Source organism: Phoenix dactylifera, chromosome 2 (genome assembly GCF_051530095.1).
Source record: "Phoenix dactylifera cultivar Ajwa chromosome 2, Ajwa_hap1_PhDact_Kaust_v1.1, whole genome shotgun sequence".
Classification (NCBI taxonomy): domain Eukaryota; kingdom Viridiplantae; phylum Streptophyta; class Magnoliopsida; order Arecales; family Arecaceae; genus Phoenix; species Phoenix dactylifera.
In genome coordinates this window covers 44,492,702-44,516,656 of record NC_143191.1, presented here as the reverse complement: position 1 = coordinate 44,516,656, position 23,955 = coordinate 44,492,702, and the positions used below count along the sequence as shown (strand labels likewise).

Here is a 23,955-nt window from a genome sequence, read left to right as displayed (position 1 = left end):
CTGAAGAGCAAAGTTTTGAATGTAGTAGGTATCGGAATTAGGAGTACCTACGTAAAGCTGGGTAAAATGCCACTACATAAATTCAACGGATTATACCAACTCCCAGTGAAAAAGATCTCGCATAGCTATATACGGCGAGTGCTATAGGCCAGCTCGATTATATTGAAAAGTAATTTGGTCACTGTGATCGGTTGGATTCAGGGTGGCCCGAGTGGCAGTAGAGAGAAATACCTTCTGCTTCGAAATATTTGGACGATAGTGAGCAACGGATGGCCTTTTAGATTAAGTATAAATTCGGAGAGGCAAATTAGATTGCGGACTGGATGACTTTTTATATGGTCTACCACTCTAAAGGTACTATGTAGATGGGAGGTGGAGTTGCCTAGTGCAAGGCTCGTTATTTTTTGATTTTATCAGGCGTAGTTGTAATATATCAAACATTTTAGGGAAAAAAAAATTCTCGCATAGGCGCTCAGGATTTAGAGGTCGCGTAAGACGTAAGCTGCGGGGCCTTCGTAACGGTAACGGCTTCAAAAACCATAGCTATATAAGGAGTCCCAGTGCGGCAGTGCCACCAATAGCTATCCCATTACCCACCCGCTCGGTTCTCTCTCCGGCTTCTCCTAATACCAGGACGGTTCTTGGCATCTGTGGAGGTTTGTTTGTTACCCTAGCACTGCTCCTCTCTTCTTCTTCTCTACATTCTCCTATGCTATGTCATCTTATTCTTGAACCAAATGCAGCCTTTCTGCAGCTTAAAACTGTTCTTGAAATTAACCCCTTCTCGTCTCTCCTCTCCTCTGCTTGTCTTCTCTTCTTGATGATGGGCGAGGCAACTATGGAAGGCCTGCTGTTCCGCAGGCAACCAGTATGCAGCCGTTGTTGGATGGAGAGATCGCCGAGGGAGAAGGGGAGGGGGATCTTTCGATTTCGGTCTCATCCATTCAAGAATCCCATGGGGACTCCGAGCCTAGATCTTTTTCTCTTTCTTCTCCTTCTTCTTAGCTTCGTTTTCTCTTTCTTTCTTTCTTTTCTTCTTTTTTGCTTTTCTTCTTCATTTTTTGTTCCCCAAATCGAGAAAGTGGCATCGGTTTAAGATTTATTTGAAGAGGCTGTGATGATTCCCTGACGAGGGTTTTGTTGCATTGCGAAGGCTATGTCTAACGGCAAGGCGATCTTGGACAGTCTGCTACTGTTCTGCAGGCAACTGGATGCAGCCGCTTAGGCTTATTGTTCCGAGACTTGAAGATTAACAACATAATACTGGATTAAGTGGTGAATCTGAGAGTCTTTCTTCCCTTCTTCTTTTTGCAATTTCGTTTTCCCCTTAAAAAATTTTGTTTTTTCAAGTTTTCTTTGATTTCACTATAATTAATTTCTTCAGATAATTTTTTCTTTGGCTCCTCAAGAATTCATACAATTTGGAGACCATTGAAAGATTGGGTGGGGATCTTGCATTGATAGTCCCTAGGGTTTTGAGAATCCAAATTCTCAAATCGTCTATTTGGTTGTTCAAGATTAGGGATTGTATGCTGGGGATTACGGTTTATGACGTTTTAAGGGTTTTAAATCTACTCCCTTCCAGCCAAAGATTCTCAATTTCGTTACTCATTTTTCTGCTTCTTTTTTACTTCAGTAGCAGAGACTTTGGTATTGCATAGATTCAATTTTCCTCTCCTGCTATCTATTCTCTTCTTTCTATGAGGAATGATAATATATAAGACAGCTTAAAAAATCTCCAATGCTATTCTTCATACTAAATTGTATGTTGCTGCACCATGCTGGTTCCATAAGCGGGTTTCTCTGGCACTGCTGACTAGGACTTGTGACAACTTTAAGTTGCTTCATTTTTGGAGCCTCTTTTATGCAGGGGTTGCGCGAGCATATAACTTTCGCTGGAGCTTGTATTAAATAAGGTTATTCACCCTGACTTTCCCTTGATAACTGTATTCTGCTGCTTTATCTGCTTTTCTTTTAGTCTTCCTGCTTATCTCTGCAGAGGTAGTGGTAATCTGTTTTGCTATTTGTTTTTATGCTTCGACACCTGGATCATGTTTCATATAGCTAGCAAGTGGGGTACAAGCATTTCTCGAAGAATTTCTGTACAACCTCTTCAGATTTGATATGAACTCTGTCCATTACCATAATCCACAAAAATTCTTTGCTCTTAAATATGTTAGCATTGCTTGTCTAGGGGAATTACTTGTGTGAGTAGTTACTCGCTATATATTCTTATGTTCATTTCAAGCAAAAACATAAACTTTTCATCCTTTTGGGGGAAAAGTGGAAATAAAATTAAACACTGTATTATTTGCAATTTCGAAAGTCAGTTGTTCTGCAAGCTACTGCTGCAGCATGTTGGAGACCGGACAAGATTTCTGGTAGGCAGGAAAAATAAGCCTTTGCACTTATTGAACTCCGCATCATTTCTTCTTCTATTTTTGGATGGCATGGTTCACTACTAGTTGAACTCCATCTCTTCTCCTGTTCCTGTCTTTGCTAGCAAAGGCTGGGGCAACTTTCATGATCTGCCATCTGGCAGGCAACTAATTGCCTACATGGCTGGTGGGGTTGTTCTGGTCTTTCAGATGCATGGAAGGGATCTGTTAGATGCAGAATTCATCGCAGCCTCAAAATCCTATTTTGTAGCTTTTTCCCTAATCCACATTCATTGGACATGCCTAGTACTATTATATGTGGAAAGTAAGGTGCCTTCAGAGAATTTGGTTGGTTTTGCATATGAGGCTTTTGGAAGAACTTGGATGGTTGCCTCTTCAATGGTTATCTTTGCATGAGAAGAGATGTATACACATATAATTCTTTTTTCATTCTTTTTTTTTTTAATCTAATGATCTATATCTTTTGTGAAGCTTTGGTGAATTCTTCCCATTGGGTTGAAAAATATTGTTGTTGTTTTCTATTTACAAGTCTATGGAAAATGGCAAGGCAGGACTGTACTGCAGGTAGCTGTCCCATTACCCACCCGCTGAGTTCTCTGGCTTCTCCTGACACCAGGGCAGTTATCGGCATGTTTAGAGGTTTCTTTTGTTACCCTAGCACCGCTCCTCTCTTCTTCTCCTCTCCACTTTCCCCTTGTTTTATTCCTCTCTGATGTTATCTTATTCTTGAACCAAATGCAGCCTTTGTGCAGCTAAAAGCTTTTCTTGAAATTAACCCCCATCTTGTCTCTCCTCTTCTCTGTTTGTCTTCTTTTCTTGAACGGTGGGCGAGGCAACTTTGGAAGGCCTGCTGTTATGTAGGCAACCAGTCTGCAGCCATTGTTGGATGGAGAGGGCGCCGGAGGAGAAGGGGAGTGGGATCTTTCAGTTTTGGTCTCATCCATTCAAGAATCCCACAGAGTCTCTATGCCGTAGGTCTTTTTCTCTTTCTTCTTCTTCTTCTTCCTCTTCTTCTTCTTAGTTTATTCTCTCTTTCTTTGTTTTTGTTTTCTTCTCTCTTGCTTCTCTTCTTCATTTTTTGTTTCCCCAAATGGGGAAAGTGGCATCTATTTCAAGGTTTACGCAAAGAGGCTGTGATGATTCCTAGACAATAGTTTCTGCTGCACTGCAAAGTAGTACACAACGACTTCAGAAGTAATGGCAATCTTGGATGGTCTGCTGCTATACTGCAGGCAACCAGATGCAACCGCTTAGGATTTGTGCTGGTTTAAGCGGTGATTCTGAGTCTCTTCCTCCCTTCTTCGCTTTGAAATTTCTTTTTATCCCCTTCAAAGATCTGGTTTCTTCATGGTTTCTCTAATTTCTTTACTATTATTTATTTCTTAAGATATTTTTTTCTTTGGTTTCCCAAGAATTCATACAATATGGAGACCATTGAAGATAGCAGTGGGGATCTTGCATTGCTAGTTGCTACGGTTATGAGAAGCCAAATTCTCAAGTCTTCTATTTTGGTTATTCAAGATTCGGGATTGTACTCTGGGGTTTAGAATTTATTACATTTTTAAGGGTTTTGAATCTACTTGCTTGTAGCCACATATTCTCAATTTTTTTTATTCATATTTTCTGCTTCTTTTTTACTTCAGTAAAAGGTTTCGGTCTTGCACAGATTCCTTTTTCCTCCCCTGTTGTCTATTCTCTTCCTTCTTTTATGTGCAATGAGGTCATAGAAGACAACTGGAAAAATATCCAAATCTGGACCAAATTGCACGTTGCTATACCATCCTAGTTCCATAAATAGGTTTCTCTGGCACTTCTCTTCTAATAGACTAATACTGCTAGCTGAGAAGCTGACCAGGGTTTGTGACAACTTTAAGTTGCTTCTTTTTCAGAGCCTCTTTTATGCAGAAGTTGTATGAGCATATAAATTTCACTGCAGCTGGTATTAAATAAAGATATCCACTCTGACTTTTCCTTGATAATGTGCTTAATGTTGTTAATGTTTAATACAACCATTCAACTATTTATGCTACTGCTTTATCTGCTCTTGTTTTCTTTGTCTTCCTACTTATCTTTGCAGAGGTAGTGGCAGTCTGTTTTACTTGTATGTTTTTATTCTTCAGACACCTATACACATTTCATATTGCTATCAAATGGTGTACCCAGCACTTCTCCAAGAATTTCTATACAACTTTTTTTGGATTTGATATGTGACACAGAAACAACCACTCTACTTGTGGGGCTAAGGCTGCATACATCTAACCCTCCCCTGAACCCACAATGGTAGGATCCTCGTGCACCGGGCTGCCCTGTTTGGATTTGATATGTATTCTACTCATTACAACCATCCATAATATTCTTTGCTCTTAAATATGTTGGTATTGCTTGACTTATTCATGTGAGTAGTTACTCACCATACATGTTGATAGTCATTTCAAGCAAAAAATATATTTTTTTAATCCTCTTGCAATGGAGAATTTATGCGTATCCCTATACTTTGAAGAATTATTTGCAGATTAGTTAGAAAAAGTGGAAATAAAATGTTAAGATTGTATTGAAACGTCACTTACGAATCGCCAAATAAAAAAGGGCCAACCCCTATTTCGAATGAAACAGAAAAACGACCGCTTAAATCGCAAAAAGGCCTGGCATCGGCCTCCACCGGGCCTCCGCCACTCTCCACCGGCCTCCCTCCCTCCCCTGCTCTCTCTCTCTCTTACTCTCTTTTCCTTCTCCTTCTTTGCCTCTAGCAATAGATTTTGTTTTCATTGCCGAAGCCGTACAGGTGAGCCACTGGTATGACGCGGAACGGCCCGAACCGCCCGATTCGAGACGGTTCCGCTGACATTGTTTAAGACACATGTTACATAAAGATATTTATACAGAATTGCCTTTAAGATGCTGCTGTACATGAGGCATGAATCACGAGGATTAATAGTTAATTACTACGGCACTCAAAATGTATTGCTAACCTTAGTAGCCAAAATCTTATACCTAGGATAATACACCTGCTTGGGAATCTTCTCCGAATCATGAACTTGCACCCACTTCCGAAGTGCTTTCTTACTAAAAGTGTTTCTACAAATATCTGCATCTCTGCACCAAAACTCACTCCCAGTTCTGGAAACTAAGTTGCTACCACCAACAATGATGTTGCCTTTTCTATTGCACAACTGTGCTTTGTTTGTAGGTCTTCAGTGTTGAAAGTCATTTGGGGCTTTGAATTTTTCCTCCGTCTACCAAATTTCTGAAAATTTAGTATCATTGCATGTTTTGCTAAATTTTGGAGTGATTTATAATGAAGCTATTTTTATTCTGTTTTCTGGTAATCATATAATTGAACAGACCAATCTTGGCGTCACCTGTATGAGCCTTCATGAAATGTAATTCTATTTTTAGCATCTTATTTCTACTTAAGTTCATATCATTGTTTTGTTGCACAGGGCCCTATCAAGTCTAGCCTTGAAGCCAATGCGATACTGGTGATTATGCTCCACTTTTAGAATTAAACACACAAACTTGAATAGAATGGTAAGATTATCTTAGAAAGCATCGTATGTCACTCCTCAAAGAAACTACCTTAGATCAATGCACTTCTGAATGAGGCAAAAAGCTACACGATATGCAAGTGGGAGCTCCGTCAGAGCGAGAGCAAGATTAGACCCTTACAGTGTTTCTTTTGATGGTTATAGCTGTCGGATGATAGATAAAGGCAGTGTTATAGTAACAAAGATATCCCACAGAAAAAAAAGTTGCACGACTAGAGGTGAAAGTACAATAGGAAGGGATGAAAGGGGGAGGGGAAAGTAGGCCCTAGATATTTATTTGGAGGGTTAAAAACAGAATATGGTATAGCCCTCTCTCCTGAAAAAAAATGCTTTGCATCATCACTCTATTCACATCTTTCCTCTTCTTTGCATGTCTTTTCTAATTGTTGACAGGGCAACTATAGGTCTCATGTTCTGCAGAAGCCTTTCTTACATGTGATCCCTTGACAGGGAAAAAAAATCATCTATAACACTAGCATTTGTTGGAAGTATATATGTAAGATTTACCATATTTAAACTAGTCCTCAGCACTCGGAATGCCAGACTAGTTACTTTCTTGCCATCCCCTACTCACTCTAGTACTGACATTTGTTGGATGTTACATGTAACTTTGCTTCTGTCATATTTGATACTAGTCTGGAGCACTTGGCATGCTGAGAATAGTTCAGATTTAATGTTTCCATTCCTACATATAACCCACTATAGGATTCAAAAATTAGAAACAAGTTTCTTCTGCTATTACTCATATGGCTGACATTGACAAGCAACAATGATACCTTTCGCTTCATCACTTCCAAAACTCCTACTCTCTGGCTCTCCTCATTTTCACGCACTCTCTCCAACTTCTCTTTCTCCCTAAACTTAGATATCTTGGTAGAAGTAATGGACTGGATCAGTGTTCGAAGGAAAGGGGGAGAAGATGGGGACTTGGGAGATTGGCTGATGAGGTGGGTGCTGCCACTGGCGTCGCCGATGAATTTCTTCTTCTTATTCTTCTTTCTATCTTTACATTTTCTGTCTTTTGCTAGATGGATCAATTGCCTGGTAGCATGGTATGCCGAACCAGCCGGTTCAGCCCGTATTGGATGGGCTCACACCAGTACATAGCGGTACCGGGCTTGTACTGCTGCGAACCGGACTAGTTCGCACCGATACGGAGCATTTAAATACCACTCTGTAGCATTTTCTAGGAAATGCCACTAGTGGCATTTGCCACTCTGTGGCATTATCCACAGCGCGCACGACGTGCTGTGTTGCCGGTTCGGTACTGGTTCAACCGATACCAAACCAGTCCGGTAGGCGACCGGTATGCCTATCGGTACCAGTTCGGCATACCTTGCCTGGTAGTCAGGGTATAGATGTCTGAATGGCCCAGTTTGAATTGTTACAAAGGTCAAAATTTATTTTTATATTCAAATCTATAACTATGCATCGGCTTTTGTTCGATATGGTTAATATTCCTTGTTTGGAGAGTAGTGCATGGGGGTTAACATCCAGCTACTCATTGCTAAGTAGTACTGTTACCCTTTGTGGCTCAATATTATAGCATGGATGAGAGTGTGACCTTATGCTTTTGTTTTTGCTAATGTTGAATCAATTTTAGCTTGTATTAGAGTAAATGCAACTCTCACCATACTGTTTCCACTGTAGTACCAATTAGTATCAAAATCTTGTGACTAGAGATATGACTATGATGCTAAGCATCTAAAAGTGCCAAAACATTGTTTTCGCTGTCTCAAAATTGATTCCGCTGCTTCAAAATTGATTCCGCTGCAGAAAGTAATCTTTTCCCATTCTTATCTCACGTTACAAATATAATTGAATTTTACATTAGTAATGCATGTGGGTACCATCTGGCTACCCATCGCTATGTAGTGCCTTACCATTTACAACTCAAGGTTTTAGCAGGTACCATCTGGCTACTCATTGCTAAGTAGTAAATTACCCTTTACAAGTCAATGTCTTAGAGTGGATAACAGTGTGACCTTATGCTTTTGTTTTCGCTAATGTTGGACCAATTTTAGCTTGTGATGATGTTTATGCAACTCTCCAGATATTCTCTCCACTCTCATGGCACTTACTGTCATGCTTTCGTGATCAGAGAGAGAGCTAATACAGTGCTAAGCACCTATGAGTGCAAGCTGCAGAAAAGTAATCTTGTCCATTCTTATTTCGTCTTAAAAATATCATAGAAGTTTACAACTTTACATGACTTAACTATAACACAATAAATTTGAATTGGTATATTTGTCAGGTAATGGTTTCTGGATATCAACAATCTTTATGTACTGAGATTGCTGAGAGTGTAATGGCATAAGGACCTGCGGCAAGTTTTCTCCTGTTGGTAATTAGTTTAATCACTATATTCATTTTAATTTAAAGAATGTGACATGTGTGAATAGAGTTAAGCTATTGCATGGACAGAGATAAATAGTCTTGACATCAAATTTTAGTATTATACGACGGTAGGTTAAGTATTTAAACTGCAGCTAAATACATTTTTGTTACAATACTTATCTGATGGTAGGTTAAGTAGTTATGTCTAATATTTGAAAAAATTGATCTGACAGATAAGTGCTTCCTGGTTATTGCATGTGTAAATGTTGCCGTTTTGATTGACCTTATGAAAATAATAGCAGGGCTTGAGATTCTTGACCCAGAGTTCATGTAGGTTTGAGCCAATGGAAAGTTAGTATAATGAATTTAAAAATGTGATGAGGAACCTGCTTATTCAGCTTGATTCATGATTGGGTGCATTGCTCCATTATTTCAGTCATACCAAAGTCAAAAGCTTTCAAGAGCATGCACCAAAAATGAATTAGATGCTTGGAGAATTTTTTGGAGAATTGTTTCATATGCTCGACATATATTGGTGATGACAGAAAATGCAGGAAATGTGGCTGAATAATCAATATCGGAATATATTTTTTTCCTAAGGTTGTTCTACTAGCATGTAAGCCTGCAAATTAGTTACAATTATACTAGTATAAAATTCAAACTAATTTGAATCAAATACTCTTATAGTGGACTTGTTTTATGTATCATTGGTAGTGGTTAGACTAATGGTGTTGTGCTCTAGATAATAAAGGTTTAAAGAAAAGAGCTAAACTTTGAGACAACAAAATGGACTGAAAGATGCTGGTTAATATTTTTCTGAAAATGTAAATTATCATCTCTTAAGATACTGTTTCACTTTTTTGTTTCTTATATCATAATTTTATATTTTATCTATGCCATCTACTTCAAGTGCTCTCTCTCTCTCTCTCTCTCTCTCTCTCTCTCTCTCTCTCTCTCTCTCTCTCTGTGTGTGTGTGTGTCTCATATGGTGGTTATTCGCCATTACTCAAGTTTGAACCCGAGTGCTTTCACTTGGTGAGATGGGTACCAACCAGCAGAGATACTAGGTTATCCTTACATGATTCACTCCTTCGACAGCAGGAGACTCTGTGGAGACAGAAGTCCAGAGTTCAGTGGATCAGAAAGGGAGACCAGAACACTAAATTTTTTCATCAGTCGACGGACATTCGGAGGCAGAGGAGCAGGATCAGATCAGTCAGGGGTGCGATGGTCATATCACAGAGGATCTGGACGCTATCAGGTGAGTGTTTGAGCAGTTCTTCCACACCAGATGGACCACTCAGACGAGGAGTGGAGGATCTCCAGTCATGCAGCCCCCAGTGACAAGGATCTCGACAGAGGAGAATGCAACACTGATTAAGCCTGTCTGTCAAGGAGATCCAGGAGGCACTATGGTCCCTTTCTGAAGATAAAGCCCCGGGCCCAGATAGTTTTCCTCCGGTCTTCTTCAAAAGATATTGGCCCTTGATCAAACAGGATGTGGTGGAGGCCATTCAGCAGTTCTTCAGTACATCCACGATGTCCGTAGATTGGAAGAGGACCGTTGTCACCCTGATCCCGAAGAGACAGGATGCTACAGAGCCGAGCCATTATCATCCAATTAGCCTGTGCGCCACCTTGCACAAGGCTACAATAAAGGTACTAGTGGCTAGATTGAGGAGCATCTTGCCGAGGTTCATTAGCTCGGAGCAGGGAGCCTTCGTGGGAGGATAGAGTATATCTGATAACGTCCTCATCGCCTAAGAATTCATGCACGATCTTCAGAGTGCCTCGAGCCGGAGGAGCCTCATGGAGATCAAGCTAGACACGGAAAGGGCTTTTAAGATCTCCTAGACACGGAAAGGGCCTATGACAGAATGTGTTGGGATTTCCTTCAGTGCACGCTGGTGAGCTTTGGCTTTTTTGAGGACTTGATAGGTTGGGTTATGGGCTGTGTCAGGTCTCCATCCTTTGCTATCCTAGTGAAGGGCTCGCCGACACACTTCTTCGAGTCTTCTGTCGGGCTGTGGCAAGGGTGCCCATCGTCCCCACTGCTCTTTATTCTGTGCTCGGATACGCTCTCAAGAGCTCTTCGGCGGGCTGCAGTGACCTAGGTTATGGAGGCATATAGGCTAGTGCCGGCATCTGTCCAAATATCGCACCTCCTTTTTGTTGACGATTGTCTGCTCCTGGCGCAGGCTACGAGACAGATGGCTAGGGCCATACGGAGGATTCTTGAGGACTACTATACAGCTTCCGACCGGTGGGTCAATCTAGCCAAGTCCACGGTCAGCTTCAGCCCGAAGATCAAGCCGCAGGTGAAGGCATCCATCAAGAAGATACTGGGAGTTGGAAAGCAGGAGGGCGCCTTAAGGTATTTGGGGGTTTCCATTACTAGCTGCCGACTTCGATGTAGTGACTGTGTTGACATGGAGCTCAGTATCAGACAGAGACTCGAGGGGTAGCTGATGGGTGCACTTTCCATGATGGGTAGAGTGGTCTTGGTGCGGTCGGTTCTCAGCTCAATTTCGGTCTATCTAATGTCGAACACTGTGGTGCCGACGACGTTCTTGAGGTCTTTGGAGAAGCTATTCAGAGATTTCATCTGGGAGAGACAGGAGGGTAGAGGGGGTGTTCATATGATGGCGGGGGAGGTGGTCTGTCAGTCGGTCAAGCAGGGTGGTTTGGGGGTCCACTCCTTAGTGGCGAGGCGGGGGGTGCTGGCGGCGAGACATGCGGCCAGATATATCTTGGACCCTGAGAGTCTATGGAGTACACTTATGAGGGCCAAATATGGAGTTTGTACGGTGGCGATGGATTTTCAGGTAGGCCGGCGGTGTTCATTTGGAGAAAAATCCGTTGATATGTATGGCGATCAGATGGGTTGTTGGGGATGGTCGATCCATTGATGTCTTGGAGAACAGCTGGGTATCCGAGCATTCGCTGAGTCGAGTGCCGACCTTGGTTGATTCAGCGAGGTTGGAGGGCTGCAGGGTCAGTGATCTGATAGTCCAGGAGGAGAGCGGATAGAATGGGGCACTAATCAGGGATGCCTTTAGAGAGGAGCTGGTTGACAGAATTCTGACTATCCTGGTACCTATAGGGGAGACGTCGGACAGATTGGTTTGGGTATCCATAGGGATGCCTAAGGTGCGGGCTGCGAACTTACAAGAGGTGATGGGAGGGGGAGCTACCCGACAGATGGAGGGCAAATGGATCTGGCAGATGTGTCTCCATCCCCAGGTGGCCCTATTCTTGTGGAAGGTGGCCTGGGGATGCTTATCGACCAGGAGCATGCTGGCAGGGAGGGGTGTCAGGATTACTCCGAGCTATGATAAGTGCCCTGACATGGAGTCCATTAGCTATGCCTTGATTGGTTGCCCACGGCAGCACAGATATGGAGGGGGCTTTGATTTCGCTGACCTAGGCTACCTGTTCTGTTGACGATCTCCTATGACAGATGAGGGAGGCCATGTGCAGCTCACGGACGATTGAGTGGGGTGTCACATGTGCCTATGTAGCATATCATATATGGTTGGACAGAAACGCCCAGATCTTCGAAGACAAATGGGCGTCCCTGTGGTGTGTTGTGGAGTGTGCACTCCGTCAGGCAGTGGAGATCACCAGAGCTACCACGCCGGCTTTATTTGGGATGGCCAGGGATATCTGGAACCATCCTATGCTGCTACAGTGCCCGAGATCACCCTTGTCTCTTGGGAGGCCCCACCCCCAGGCCATCTCAAAGTGAACTTTGATGGTAGGGCATCCAGTGATAGAGACAGAGCAAGCATTAGCTTTGTGATCAGGAGCCATGACTCTAGATTGATCACGGCTGGAGGGCAAAGCACCGCGGGTCTGTCAACGGCAGGGATGGAGCTCAGGGCCGCCTGGGAAGGCATCTCCTATGCGAGATGGGTGCTGAGGGCGAAACGCATCCTCCTTGAGGGGGACTCAGCGATGGTGCTCGACTGGATTCAGAAAGAGGGGAGGAGGGGGGATGGAAATTCTCTGCTCCGCGATCTTCGTCGGATGATGGAGGACTGCAGCGCCTTCCAGGCCGTACACGTGTACTAGGAGGGGAACAAGGTTGCTGATTGGTTCGCCGCCTATGCTGCCCAGCATTCTGGAGACGTCCTCTAGACAGACCAGAGGGCCGCTCCCCCATTGCTTTGTCATTTTCTTACTCTTGATTTTGCTGGCTGTACCTACACCAAAGTAGCGTGAGCAGCCGTTATACCAAAAAAAAAAAAAAAAATACTATGTATTGATGAATTCACTCTCATATTGCACTTCTTTTACGATTTTCAGATATAGATAGCTACTGATACTTAGGAATTAGGATACCTACTTGTCTATGTTGTCTCTGATTTATATTTTGTTTTTTAATGAGTTTTCAACATGAGTAGGTACTAAATATGAATTTCAGCAGAATTTTGCGAAAAAATCAGTCATATGTAATTCATTTAGAAGGTGCTTGGTTATAATTTGGGAAATACTAATAAATGGTTCTTTGCTCATATTTGATGGCAAACGGATATCTGGTAACTTGTTTCATTTATGTGGCTCTATTAGGAAAAAACAACAGTATTTTTGAGGATAAATTGGTGCAAAGTATCCTTAGCAGATATTGGGCTACAAGATGTTTTGTGTATGCTTCACGTAAGTGATGCTTTCAGAAGGCTACTCTAACGTCTAACCTAATGGGTAGGACCAACTATCTAGTAGCATATTGGCCTATAGCGAAAGCATACAGCGAGCTTACCAGAGTTGAGGATATTTAGGTGGAAAGTAGTAAAATATAGGAATAAAAATATCCAAGCGCTGGCAAAAATTGTAGGTATGGAGAATAATAAAGGCACAACTATCTGAGATGGTTTCAGAGCTGTCCATATGAAGGGGCGAGCCAAGAAAATTTAGAAGTTGTCAACAATGAATTTGAGGAACCTTTCAGTGACAGAGCATGGCCATGCGTAGAAATATATGTGAAATTTTCATTTATAAAGCTTACAGTTATGCTTGCCTCCAAAGTAAACATGGCTTAAATTTCATGATCACCATTTGAATCATCATTTGATGCCATTGGATATATACTAATTGGACCTTATATACTATCTTTTTCTAAATAGCATATAAATGCTTTTTTTGGGTGGGGGGGTTTACATATACAAATGCTTTAGATACATGCAAGAAAACTCAATGGCCCTTATTTTGATTGATGCATGCACCTAATTTGGACCTTATTTTTATTGGACTGACTTTCAAAATACTTTCTCCTTTGATATTGAATCCTTTTGATGAGCATTACTTTTCTGAACGAGTGAAATGCATATCTTATAACTAAACAGAAGTTTGCGATGCATTTTTGGCACTACTTCTCCGACAGGTCATGTAACCATGTTGAATATTGCTGTAGTCCATTTTAGGGTCTACATCGCACATTTATTTTATTATTTTGAACGAGACCAATCCACAATCTTTTTATATTTTGACCTTCCGTTTTGATTTTCTGATCCATCTTTCTTTATCAAATACTTTTTCTCGATGCAAATGGAGGAAAGAAACCTTCCCCAGATTTATTATCGAATACCTTAATGCTGTAATTTCTATAATGATGAATTCATGTAAATGAGATCTGGTAAATTCCTACCTATTCCAATCCTCTAATATGTTTTCTCCGTATAAAGTCCCCTTTTTGGATATTGGGGCATGCAAGGACGCAGCACATAAAGGTGGGATCTGGTAAGTTACTCTTTGATGTTTGCTTTCTTTCTTTCAATTAGACGGTGTTCAAATACCACCTGCCTGTTAAAGTTGAAAGATCTTAGTAGTTTCTTCCGGGCCATGACCCATGATGGAAAGAACGAGCAATCTTGTCTGAGCCCAGGAAGGCCACCAACCCTCTGCAGGTGACTCGAGTTATAGGAGGCAAATCATATAATATTCCCACCACATTTTTTTCATATGAGCTACTGATAAAGTGATCATATGCCTGATGGTTGTATCTCTAGAGGCTAAGTTAATTATGTGCTATCCATCATTATTATAATAAAAAAATTTAGTAGCAGAAGTCTACAGATGCTGCTCCTCAAATACTATATTAATCGTAATCGCCGTATAGAAGCTCCTCCCTGTTATATACTGGTGCTATTGTGATGATATTGAAAATCTGAATTTGTTTATTTCTTAAAGACAGGATTTGTTGAAGCTTGACATTAAGAGTCATGATCCTAGACTAAATCCGGCTATATTATATTATTACTCAAAATAAAACATGGAAAAAAGATCCAGGCTATACTCCTGTAACATTTCGGTCTTGATTGGCAGCTGTCTTTGGTGGGCCTAGTTCCGGTTGTTCTCTCATCTTTAATGCGTTCCTGCCAAAAAAGCAAGACTCACTGGGAGACAAGATAAGAGATGCGAAGCTGAAAAGGTAGCAGCCTGGATTCGCGCGGCGGCTTCGTAAGCTGCAGGTCAGCAAAGACGGGGGGCATCGAATTCCGGGTCGATCAGCCTTCCCAAGATGGAAGCATCTAAACCGACCGCCTACCCCAGTCCGCAAAGCATTGCTTTGGATCGAAGATAGGTACTGCCTCACTGTAACCCTGTTTTAGTTGACTAAAACATCAACATGCGCATCACTTTATTCTTCGGATAATCTTCGAGAAGCTCTACTCAACTCAAAATCACGTCAAACCAGGAAAGAGATAGGAAAGAGAGAGGAAGGCGGCATGTGAAACCCAAAGATTGCATTATTTATATAGGACGAGAACTTTGGTGGGATCTCAGCATCAGGAGATAGAGAGATGGCATATTTGGTCGAAGCTTCCCAATTCCTCCATGGCGTTCTCGATTTGACAATCTTTGAAGCTGATCACCTCCACCATTGTTTCCATGGCTTCCTCCTTCAGGTACTACCTTCTTCCTTCTGTCATATTTCCTCTTTCTATTAGCTTCTTTTAGATGGAATGGACTCTCGAGTGCGGAGGAAGCCAATCAGGCAGAATTGTCTGGCTATTTCATAAACCAAGGTTATAAGGATCTGGACTGTCCCCTGGTAGATTGGTGAGTTTGTTTTGATCGTTTAAACCCTAGCTGCTAATAGGTAGCCCAGTTCAGTAGTGAGTAGTGATTCAATCAAACCACTGACCCTCTCTCTTTCTATCTTCTCCGCCCTTTCTCCGCCATCCCTTCAAGGGAATATCGGGACCTTGTGCCGAATTTGTCGGGTCTCAAAGATTTACGAGACTTTGGCATGCTGAATCCGGCAAGCTGCCGTTTTTGACCGAACGCTTCTCGCTTTCAAGAGACCCTCCCAAGCGAGTAAGCGAAGTTCATGAGCGTGTGACGTCTAGGAAGTAGAAAATTTCACTTGGGCTATTCCGTGGGAGAAATGATGGAAGTTTTAAACTAATTAACAGGGGCAGCAGGTTAACACCCATAGTTTAGTAAGTAGCCTTGGCAGAATTATGTGGTGCACGTCAAAGTAGAGATCGGTCTGCGTAAAAATCTTTAGATAGGGAACATTTTTTTAATTTTAAAATAGAAAGTTTCCATGGCTGGTTTGACTGTCCTGTTGCTCCTCTACCCGGCAGCCCACGGTGGCCGCAAAAAAGACAGCAGATAGGAGGATTTTTTTTTTTTTAAATAACAACAATGGGAGCGTCATCATTATTTCAAAGAAACAGTGGTAGAATTTTCCATGTCAAACAGTTGGATAAACGCTACCCAGGATCTGGACATGGATTTTCTTCCCGACTTTGCAACCTACGCCGGAGCCATAGCCACGAGCTATGGCAGAGTTACACGTCAGCTGCCTGACCTTTTGTGTCTTATTTGTGCTATGGAAGCAATCGAGCAAAAACAACATTTTTTTTGAAAAAAAAGGGATAATGAGATCACAATCTGTATTAGCTTGCAAATTAGCTGGGCTACGCACAACAGAGTAAACCCAGTAGGCCAGATTAGATGAAAAAGTAGTTCTCTGACCCCTTCCGGAGTTTGTAGCATAGCATCTTAGACACAAGTGATTCTTAACAATCTTCTTGTTTTAACTCATGAATACCAAACTTGCTTGTGTCCTTTAGAGCAAGCTTTGACTCTTTACAAATTAAAGTTCGCATCTGTACTCATCTTCTTAATTTCGAAGTTTGCATCTGTAGATTTCATTTTTAATCTTTTGCTGCCATAAAAACGGCATCCCAGGTCACAGAAAAGATAGAGGAAGCCTTACATCTCGACAAGCTTGCCCACACCAAGCTCTATGCCACTGTGGACATCGGTGGGGCAAGGGTGGCAAGGACCAGAGAGATTGAATTCCATCCCAAGAACCCAATATGGAACGAGTCCTTTCACATCTACTGCGCCTACTCCGCTCCCTCAATCGTAATATCAATTAAAAACCAGCTCCCAGTGGATGCAAAGGTTTTGGGCCATGCTAAGATCCCCACCTCCCAGTTACTCACCGGGCAACCTCTGGAAGGCTGGTTTGATCTCTTCGACGATGAGGGCCACAAGCTCAAAAAAGCAAAGATCCATGTCCTCCTTAAATTCTCTGATATCACCTCTGATCCATGTTGGAATGCAGGTATCAGACTTCCACAATTCTCTGGCCTTCCCAAGGTTTACTTCCCTCAGAAGACCGGTTGCGAGGTGACGCTCTACCAGAACTCTCATCTTTCTAACAATTTCCGACCGGTGATCCATCTCTCCGATGGTAAAAACTACCACCCTCCGAGACTATGGGAGGATCTCTACATTGCCATAACAGAAGCAAAACACTTCATTTACGTCGCTGGCTGGTCGGTGAATGTCAACATCACACTCATTCGAGATCCGGAGCGCATGATCCCTGGCGCAGAGGGTGTAACCATAGGAGAACTGCTGAAGAAAAAGGCCGAGGAAGGGGTTACGGTGTTGGTCATGGTCTGGAAGGACCGAACCTCGGTGTCGCTCTTAGGGAATGCAGGGCTGATGAACACACATGACGAGGAGACTTACGAGTTCTTCCAAGGCAGCATGGTGAAGTGCTTCCTCTGCCCACGCAATGCTGACCCCTCCCTCACTGCGGTGCAGCATGTTGAGATCGGAATGGAGTTCACCCACCACCAGAAGGCAGTCTGTCTTGATGCTCCCATGAGCAATGGTACATCCCGTATTGTAAGCTTTGTTGGTGGAATCGATCTCTGTGGTGGAAGGTACGATGATGAGAACCACACTCTGTTCAGAAACCTCGACACGACCTACGTTGATGATTTCCAGCAGCACAACTTCCCCCATGCTGATCTCCGCCATGGTGGCCCGAGGGAGCCATGGCATGATGTGCATTCCAAGCTCGAAGGCCTTGCAGCTTGGGATGTACTTACCAATTTCGAGCAGCGATGGATAAAACAGTCCCCGAAGGAGATCTCTCATTGCTTGGTAAAAATCCACGAGCAGCCTGATATCTTTCCAATCCCATCAGGTCTTGCTACTCAAGAATCATGGAATGTGCAAGTCTTCCGATCAATTGATGATGCTTCGGTGGTGGGTTTCCCATCTGATCCATCCGAAGCTGCTGAGCTGGGTCTGATGAGTGCAAAAGATGTGACGGTCGATCAAAGCATACATTCGGGCTATGTCGAAGCCATTAGAAGAGCAAAGAGGTTCATATACATTGAGAATCAATACTTCTTTGGAAGTTGTGCTTCCTGGAGGGAAGAGCAGGATTGTGGATGTCTGAATTTGATCCCTATCGAGATAGCCTTGAAGATTGCAAGCAAGATTCGCCTGGGAGAAAGGTTTGCAGCTTATATAGTGACCCCGATGTGGCCCGAGGGGATACCGGAGGGTGATACAGTGCAGGCCATACTGCATTGGAACAGGCTGACAATGGAGATGATGTACGGAATTGTGGCCAGGGCTATAGAGGAAGCAAGGTTAGGTGGGAAGGCACACCCATCTGATTATTTGAATTTCTTCTGTTTGGGGAACAGGGAAGTTCGATATCCCGGGGAGTACATCCCACCGGAGAGGCCAGAACCAGGCTCCGACTACTGGAGGGCACAAGTCAACCGGCGATTCCTCATCTATGTGCATGCCAAGCTTATGATCGGTGAGAAACTTAAGTTCTCTGTTTTAGAAGTTTTCCATGTGATGATTTTAAATTTATATTTCAATCTGACATTCAAAGTGCAGAAACAGTCTCTCACCTTTATTTAAACCATTTTATGGTTTTGATTTTAGATGTAGCCAGGTAGCCATAAATTAAACCACTTTGAGTAGTCATTCCGTTGATGCCAATAATGTAAGAGGCCATAAACTATAATCTACAATTTGTCTCACACTTGGATTCGATATGAACGATTTGTTTTTTTAAAAGCTCATGTTGTCTGTCTTTCCAATTCTGTATCCTGCTTCCAGCATTCGTCCATATTATTGCATGTCATACCTCCTTTTTTTATTGACTAGACACAAATTCTAGTTGTAATGCCTTCCAAAACCTTCTTTTCCTTTGCATATATACAATGATTGATTCTGGATCCTTTTTTCACCTGATGCAGGGAATTTGAGCTCCCTCACATACTCAAATCTAGCCAAATTTATTCTTCATAATTAACTTTGACCCTTTTTTTTATTTATTGGAGATTCATCTTTCTCATGGCACCCAACTTTCTGAGCCTTTGAATGTCACCAACTTTATTATCTCCAAGTTTTCTGTTTTTTTCCCCGGTAAATAGGAATGAACTGGCAATCACAGAGCAACAGAAAATACCCTTTTAACGTACATCTGTACAATATTATCGGCCTTCTTATTCTATAAGAGATTTCATTTTTGAAGTTCCCAAAGGTACAAATTGGCAATTGCCCTTCTGTAGTTTCCTGTTGTATTGTTTTGGAATCTTTAGTACTCTCTCTCTCTCCCTCTCTCTCTTGTGATGCAATTGGCAGAAGGGAACCTTCCCCCCATTTTTAGAGTTTCACTCTATAATTCTTCAATAGTCCAATTACTTGGGACATGTAGCTTGATATCTTTTTTTCCTCAACTCAGCATTATTCTCTTATGTGCAGTGGATGATGAATATGTGATCATTGGCTCTGCAAACTTGAATCAGAGATCACTTGCAGGTGACAGGGACTCTGAGATTGCCCATGGAGCATATCAACCTGCACATCTTAACAGGCCTGATGCACCAGCTCGTGGACTCATCTATGGATACCGCATGTCATTGTGGTACGAGCACTTCATGAGCCACCACCGGCACCTATCTCCGGTCTTTCTTGAGCCTGAGAGCTTAAAGTGTGTGAGAACAGTCAAGCGAATTGCTGAGGACTTGTGGGAGAAGTTTGTGGGAGACGAGGTGATCAATCTCCCTGGCCATCTGCTTCCTTTCCCCATCCAGGTCTCGGAGTTTGGAGAGTTGTCAGAATTGCCACCGGATGGCTTCTTTCCAGACACCAAGGCTCCTGTCAAGGGCAAGAAGTCTGAAATCCTTCCCCCTATTCTCACCACATGAGCTTTTTTATTCTCAACTTTTGGGACTAAATGCATAAATGTTGTTACATAATAAATGACACTCATGCACCATCTGTAGGATTTACGTATTATAATTAGAGAGGCCTACGTCGATGTAGTATGACGTTTTAATTTCATTCACCATCAACATTAGTATGTGACATCTACTTGAGACTTCCGTTGCCTTAATTTTTGATTCTTACAGCAAGTGGCAATGCTATAGAAATCACTAAAGATGATTCCAGATTAAAGGGTAGCTAACTACGAACCGGTTTAACTGTGAAAGCTGAGGTGATGTAGAAGAGGAAACTTGATAGATTGGTAGGGGGTCAGCTCTATTCAGTGCCGGCCCGAGCCCTAGGCGATCGAGGCGGTCGCCTAGGGCCTCGGACCAAAGGAAGGCCTCCGGCCTCCGCCTCTGGGAGAGCTCCTCCTCCAGGCTCCAGCGACCAGCGGGCAGCAACCAACAGGCAGCGATGAGCGACCAACGGTCCGCAACCGGCATCCAGGCCAACGGCAACGGGACAAGACATCTTAGCCATCCGCGGATCCGCCCATCCCCCGTCCGTAGCGCGTCTTCTCCAGCTGCCCAAGCCCTAGCGTAGCCAACTAGCCCGTCTTCTCCATCCAACCATCCGCCTGGCACGCCACCGTCTTCTTACTTCTTAAATGTCAGCCGATCGGTCCGACACCATAATCCCAAATAACCAAAGTGGACGGCGTCTTCTTCTTCATCCTTGAGTTCTTCCTTCAGCAGACAACAGCTCAGCTCTTCTTCGGTTCTTGAATCTTGACTCAAGTCACTCAACAGTTCTTCTTCTTCCTTTCCGGCTTCCCGTTCCTCGAATCTCGATAACTCGGTTCTTGAGACTTGACGCCGGCGTCTCTTCTCCAGGTCTCCTTCTCGTTCTCGGCCCTCCGCGGCTCCGCAGTCCGTCCTCGACTAGGTGTCAGGTGAGTTCTCCTTCTGGCTTCTCCAGCTCCGCCCCTGTTTCTTATTTGTTTTCCCCTTTGTTTCCGCGGCTCCGCCCCTGGGTGTCTGGGTCTGGGGAACGGGGGATTTATTTTTTGGGCAGAATGTGCCGGCTGCCGGAACTGTGCCGGCACCCATTTCCACTTTACTATTTATATTTCAATGCTATCAAAATTTTTATTGTCGGATTCTTTAAAATAAATTTTATGTCTATTCTTAAAAATTGATAATAGTTTTTCATGTCTAGGGTCTCCATTAAAATTGAGTTCGGCACCGCTTGTTGGGACTTGGGATTTGAGTTCGTCATCGAGTCCGGCACCGCTTGTTGGGACTTGAGTTCGTCGTCGAGTCCGGCACCGCTTCTATTGGCATTTCGGGTTTTATCATTTTCAACTCTATTCTATTTTGATTTGTTTGTAGTGATTGTCTTAATTGTTTGGTTTGATAATATTATTTTTGGATTCAAATGTCTAATAGAAAATTTGAATGTGGGTATGAAAAACTCAAAAAGAAAAGAAAAATCGAAAAACTCATTCAATCTCAAAAAGGTGCTTTAGATAGATTTATTGTCACAAATAAACAAAACACTACATCAAGTTCAACTCAAAACGAAATAGAGTTAGAAGATGATATAAAAAGAACGAAACAAAATGAGATTGACAACCAAACAATATCTAGTGAAGAACACAATAAGAAATTAGATGAAGATAGGATAAATAAGGATAGTGTAGAGTTTAATGAAACTAGTTCTATTTCTATAAATATATATGATCCTGGTCAATGGAAAAATATTGATACAAAGTTGAGAGATCTATTAGTAGAAAGAGGTCCAATTAGAGATTATGATCTTCATTTTCCTAGGGATGAAAATAATAGACACTTTTCTACTATACATTACATTCGTAAGTTACCTAATGGCGAAAAATATGATAGAAGATGGTTAGTGTATTCAAAGGATTTGGATAGGGTATATTGTTTTTGTTGTAAATTATTTGATTCAAAGTCTAGCACGAGTCAATTAGTCAATGAAGGAAGTAGGGATTGGAAAAATCTAGGTATCAAGCTTAAAAGTCATGAAACAACTAATGAGCATATCATTAGCATGAATAGGTGGATTGATATAGAAGTGAGATTGATAAAAAATAAGACAATTGATAAAAGTCTCCAAGAACAAATAAACCAAGAGAAGGATCATTGGAAAAAAGTTTTATTGAGAATTATTGCTGTTGTAAAAAATCTTGCAAAAAATAATTTAGCATTTCGAGGAAAGAATGAAAAGATCTATCAAAGCAATAACGGAAATTTTCTAAGTTTTATTGAAACGATTGCAGAATTTGATCCAGTAATGCAAGAACATGTTCGACGCATTCAACATGGTGAAATTCACAATCATTATTTAGGTCATAATATTCAAAATGAATTGATTCAAATATTAGCGTCTGAAATTAAAGCTATAATAATTAAAAAGATTAAAGAAGCAAAATACTTTTCTGTAATACTTGATTGCACTCCTGATGCAAGCCATCAGGAACAAATGACCCTAGTTTTAAGATGTGTAGATACTTCAACAAGTCCAGTAAAAGTAGAAGAATATTTTTTAGAATTTTTAGAAGTAGATGATACCTCTGGAAAGGGCCTTTTTAATGAACTTATGAATATAATAGAAAAACATAAACTTGAGGTTAATGATATAAGAGGACAAGGGTATGACAATGGATCTAATATGAAAGGAAAACATCAAGGTGTACAAAAAAAGATTATTAGATATAAATCCTAGAGCATTTTACACACCATGTGGATGTCATAACTTGAATTTAGTATTATGTGATACTGCTAACTCATGTCCTAAGGCTATATCTTTTTTTGGAGTAATACAACGAATTTATACCTTATTTTCTTCTTCTACAAAACGATGGAAAATTTTACAAGATAATGTATCTACATTAACTCTTAAACCTTTATCACAAACACGTTGGGAAAGTCGTATTGAAAGTGTCAAAGCAATTAAACATCAAGCTCCTAAAATAAGAGATGCCTTAATTCAATTAGCGGAAACTAGTGAAGATCCTAAAATAAAGAGTGAAGCCATATGTTTAGCTACATATGAGATTGAAAATTTTGAATTCTTATTAGGCATGAATATTTGGTACGATATATTGTTTGCTGTTAACTCAGTTAGTAAGAATTTACAATCTGAAGACATGCATATTGATGTTGCTATAGATCAATTAAAAGGTCTTCTTTCTTATTTAAAAAGTTATAGAGAAAATGGATTTATGAATGCTTTGAATTCATCTAAAGAAATTGCAAATGAAATGGAAATAGAACCTACATTTCGTGAAAAACGTGTGATCCGTAGAAAAAAACAATTTGATGAAAATACTGATGATGAGACAATAAGATCAGCTGAAGAATCTTTTAGAATTGATTACTTTTTATATGTAGTAGATCAAGCTATTTCTTCAATTCAAAGTAGGTTTGAACAATTCACCATATATGAAGATTTTTTTGGTTTTTTGTTTAATTTTAGAAAGTTAAAATCTTTGAATGAAGAGAATTTGAAAAGGTGTTGTCTTAATCTTGAAAACTATTTAAAGCATGGTGAATATTCTGATATTGATGGTCTTGATCTATTTTCAGAGTTAAACGTTTTAAAAGAAATTTTACAAATAGAAACTTGTACCCCTATTGATACTTTAAGTTTTATTAAAAAAACAGATTATTTTCCAAATGCATGCATTGCTTACAGAATATTGTTAACAATACCTGTAACAGTTGCTTCTGCTGAAAGAAGTTTTTCAAAATTAAAGTTGATAAAATCTTATTTGCGGTCAACTATGTCACAAGAAAGATTAAATGGATTAGCTATATTATCGATTGAAAATAGTATTTTAATGAATCTTGAGTACAAAAGTTTGATTAGCAATTTTGCATCTCAAAAAGCTAGACGGATTATTTTTAAATAAATTTTTAAAGTATTTTGCACTTATTAAAATTTATTATTATTATTATTATTATTTAAAAAAAAGGCCTCTCTTAGAAAGTTCGCCTTAGGCCCCCAAATGCATTGGGCCGCCCCTGGCTCTATTCATCCTCCATACAAATATCCTTAACAAATCTGGTTGTTGGCGAGTTGCCTTTTAAATTGATTGATGGTTTTGGAGATTCTGATACTAATGCCTAATTGAATGTTTTCTCTGTTTAATGTTA

At 41.2% G+C, this 23,955-nt stretch overlaps 3 protein-coding genes across 6 annotated transcripts; all 3 read left to right on the top strand.

Moving 5' to 3' along the window:
• Positions 1 to 577: 577 nt before the first annotated feature.
• Positions 578 to 19,961, top strand: LOC103721758 (phospholipase D alpha 1-like). Of its 4 annotated transcripts, XM_089929049.1 has the most exons (9): positions 578 to 656; positions 1,871 to 1,916; positions 4,520 to 4,679; positions 7,998 to 8,095; positions 8,199 to 8,288; positions 14,606 to 14,864; positions 14,979 to 15,189; positions 16,484 to 18,371; positions 19,328 to 19,961. In XM_089929049.1, exons 7-9 carry the CDS (start codon positions 15,085 to 15,087, stop codon positions 19,771 to 19,773), a joined length of 2,439 nt encoding a protein of 812 aa, XP_089785175.1. In that variant the 5' UTR covers positions 578 to 656; positions 1,871 to 1,916; positions 4,520 to 4,679; positions 7,998 to 8,095; positions 8,199 to 8,288; positions 14,606 to 14,864; positions 14,979 to 15,084; the 3' UTR covers positions 19,774 to 19,961. The 4 variants fall into 4 exon arrangements, with proteins under 4 accessions (XP_089785175.1, XP_038975017.3, XP_088572696.2 ...); XM_039119089.3 differs by lacking the exon at positions 4,520 to 4,679 and having other exon boundaries at positions 14,471 to 14,864; XM_088716570.2 differs by lacking the exons at positions 4,520 to 4,679; positions 7,998 to 8,095.
• A 157-nt stretch (positions 19,962 to 20,118) lies between these two features.
• LOC148699809 (uncharacterized) lies at positions 20,119 to 22,653 on the top strand. The gene has a single exon (XM_089929051.1). The coding sequence runs from the start codon at positions 21,212 to 21,214 to the stop codon at positions 22,520 to 22,522; it is 1,311 nt and encodes a 436-aa protein (XP_089785177.1). The 5' UTR covers positions 20,119 to 21,211; the 3' UTR covers positions 22,523 to 22,653.
• An 89-nt stretch (positions 22,654 to 22,742) lies between these two features.
• LOC148702533 (uncharacterized) lies at positions 22,743 to 23,821 on the top strand. Its single transcript, XM_088703815.2, has one exon. The coding sequence runs from the start codon at positions 22,881 to 22,883 to the stop codon at positions 23,709 to 23,711; it is 831 nt and encodes a 276-aa protein (XP_088559941.2). The 5' UTR covers positions 22,743 to 22,880; the 3' UTR covers positions 23,712 to 23,821.
• The last annotated feature ends 134 nt before the right edge of the window (positions 23,822 to 23,955 follow it).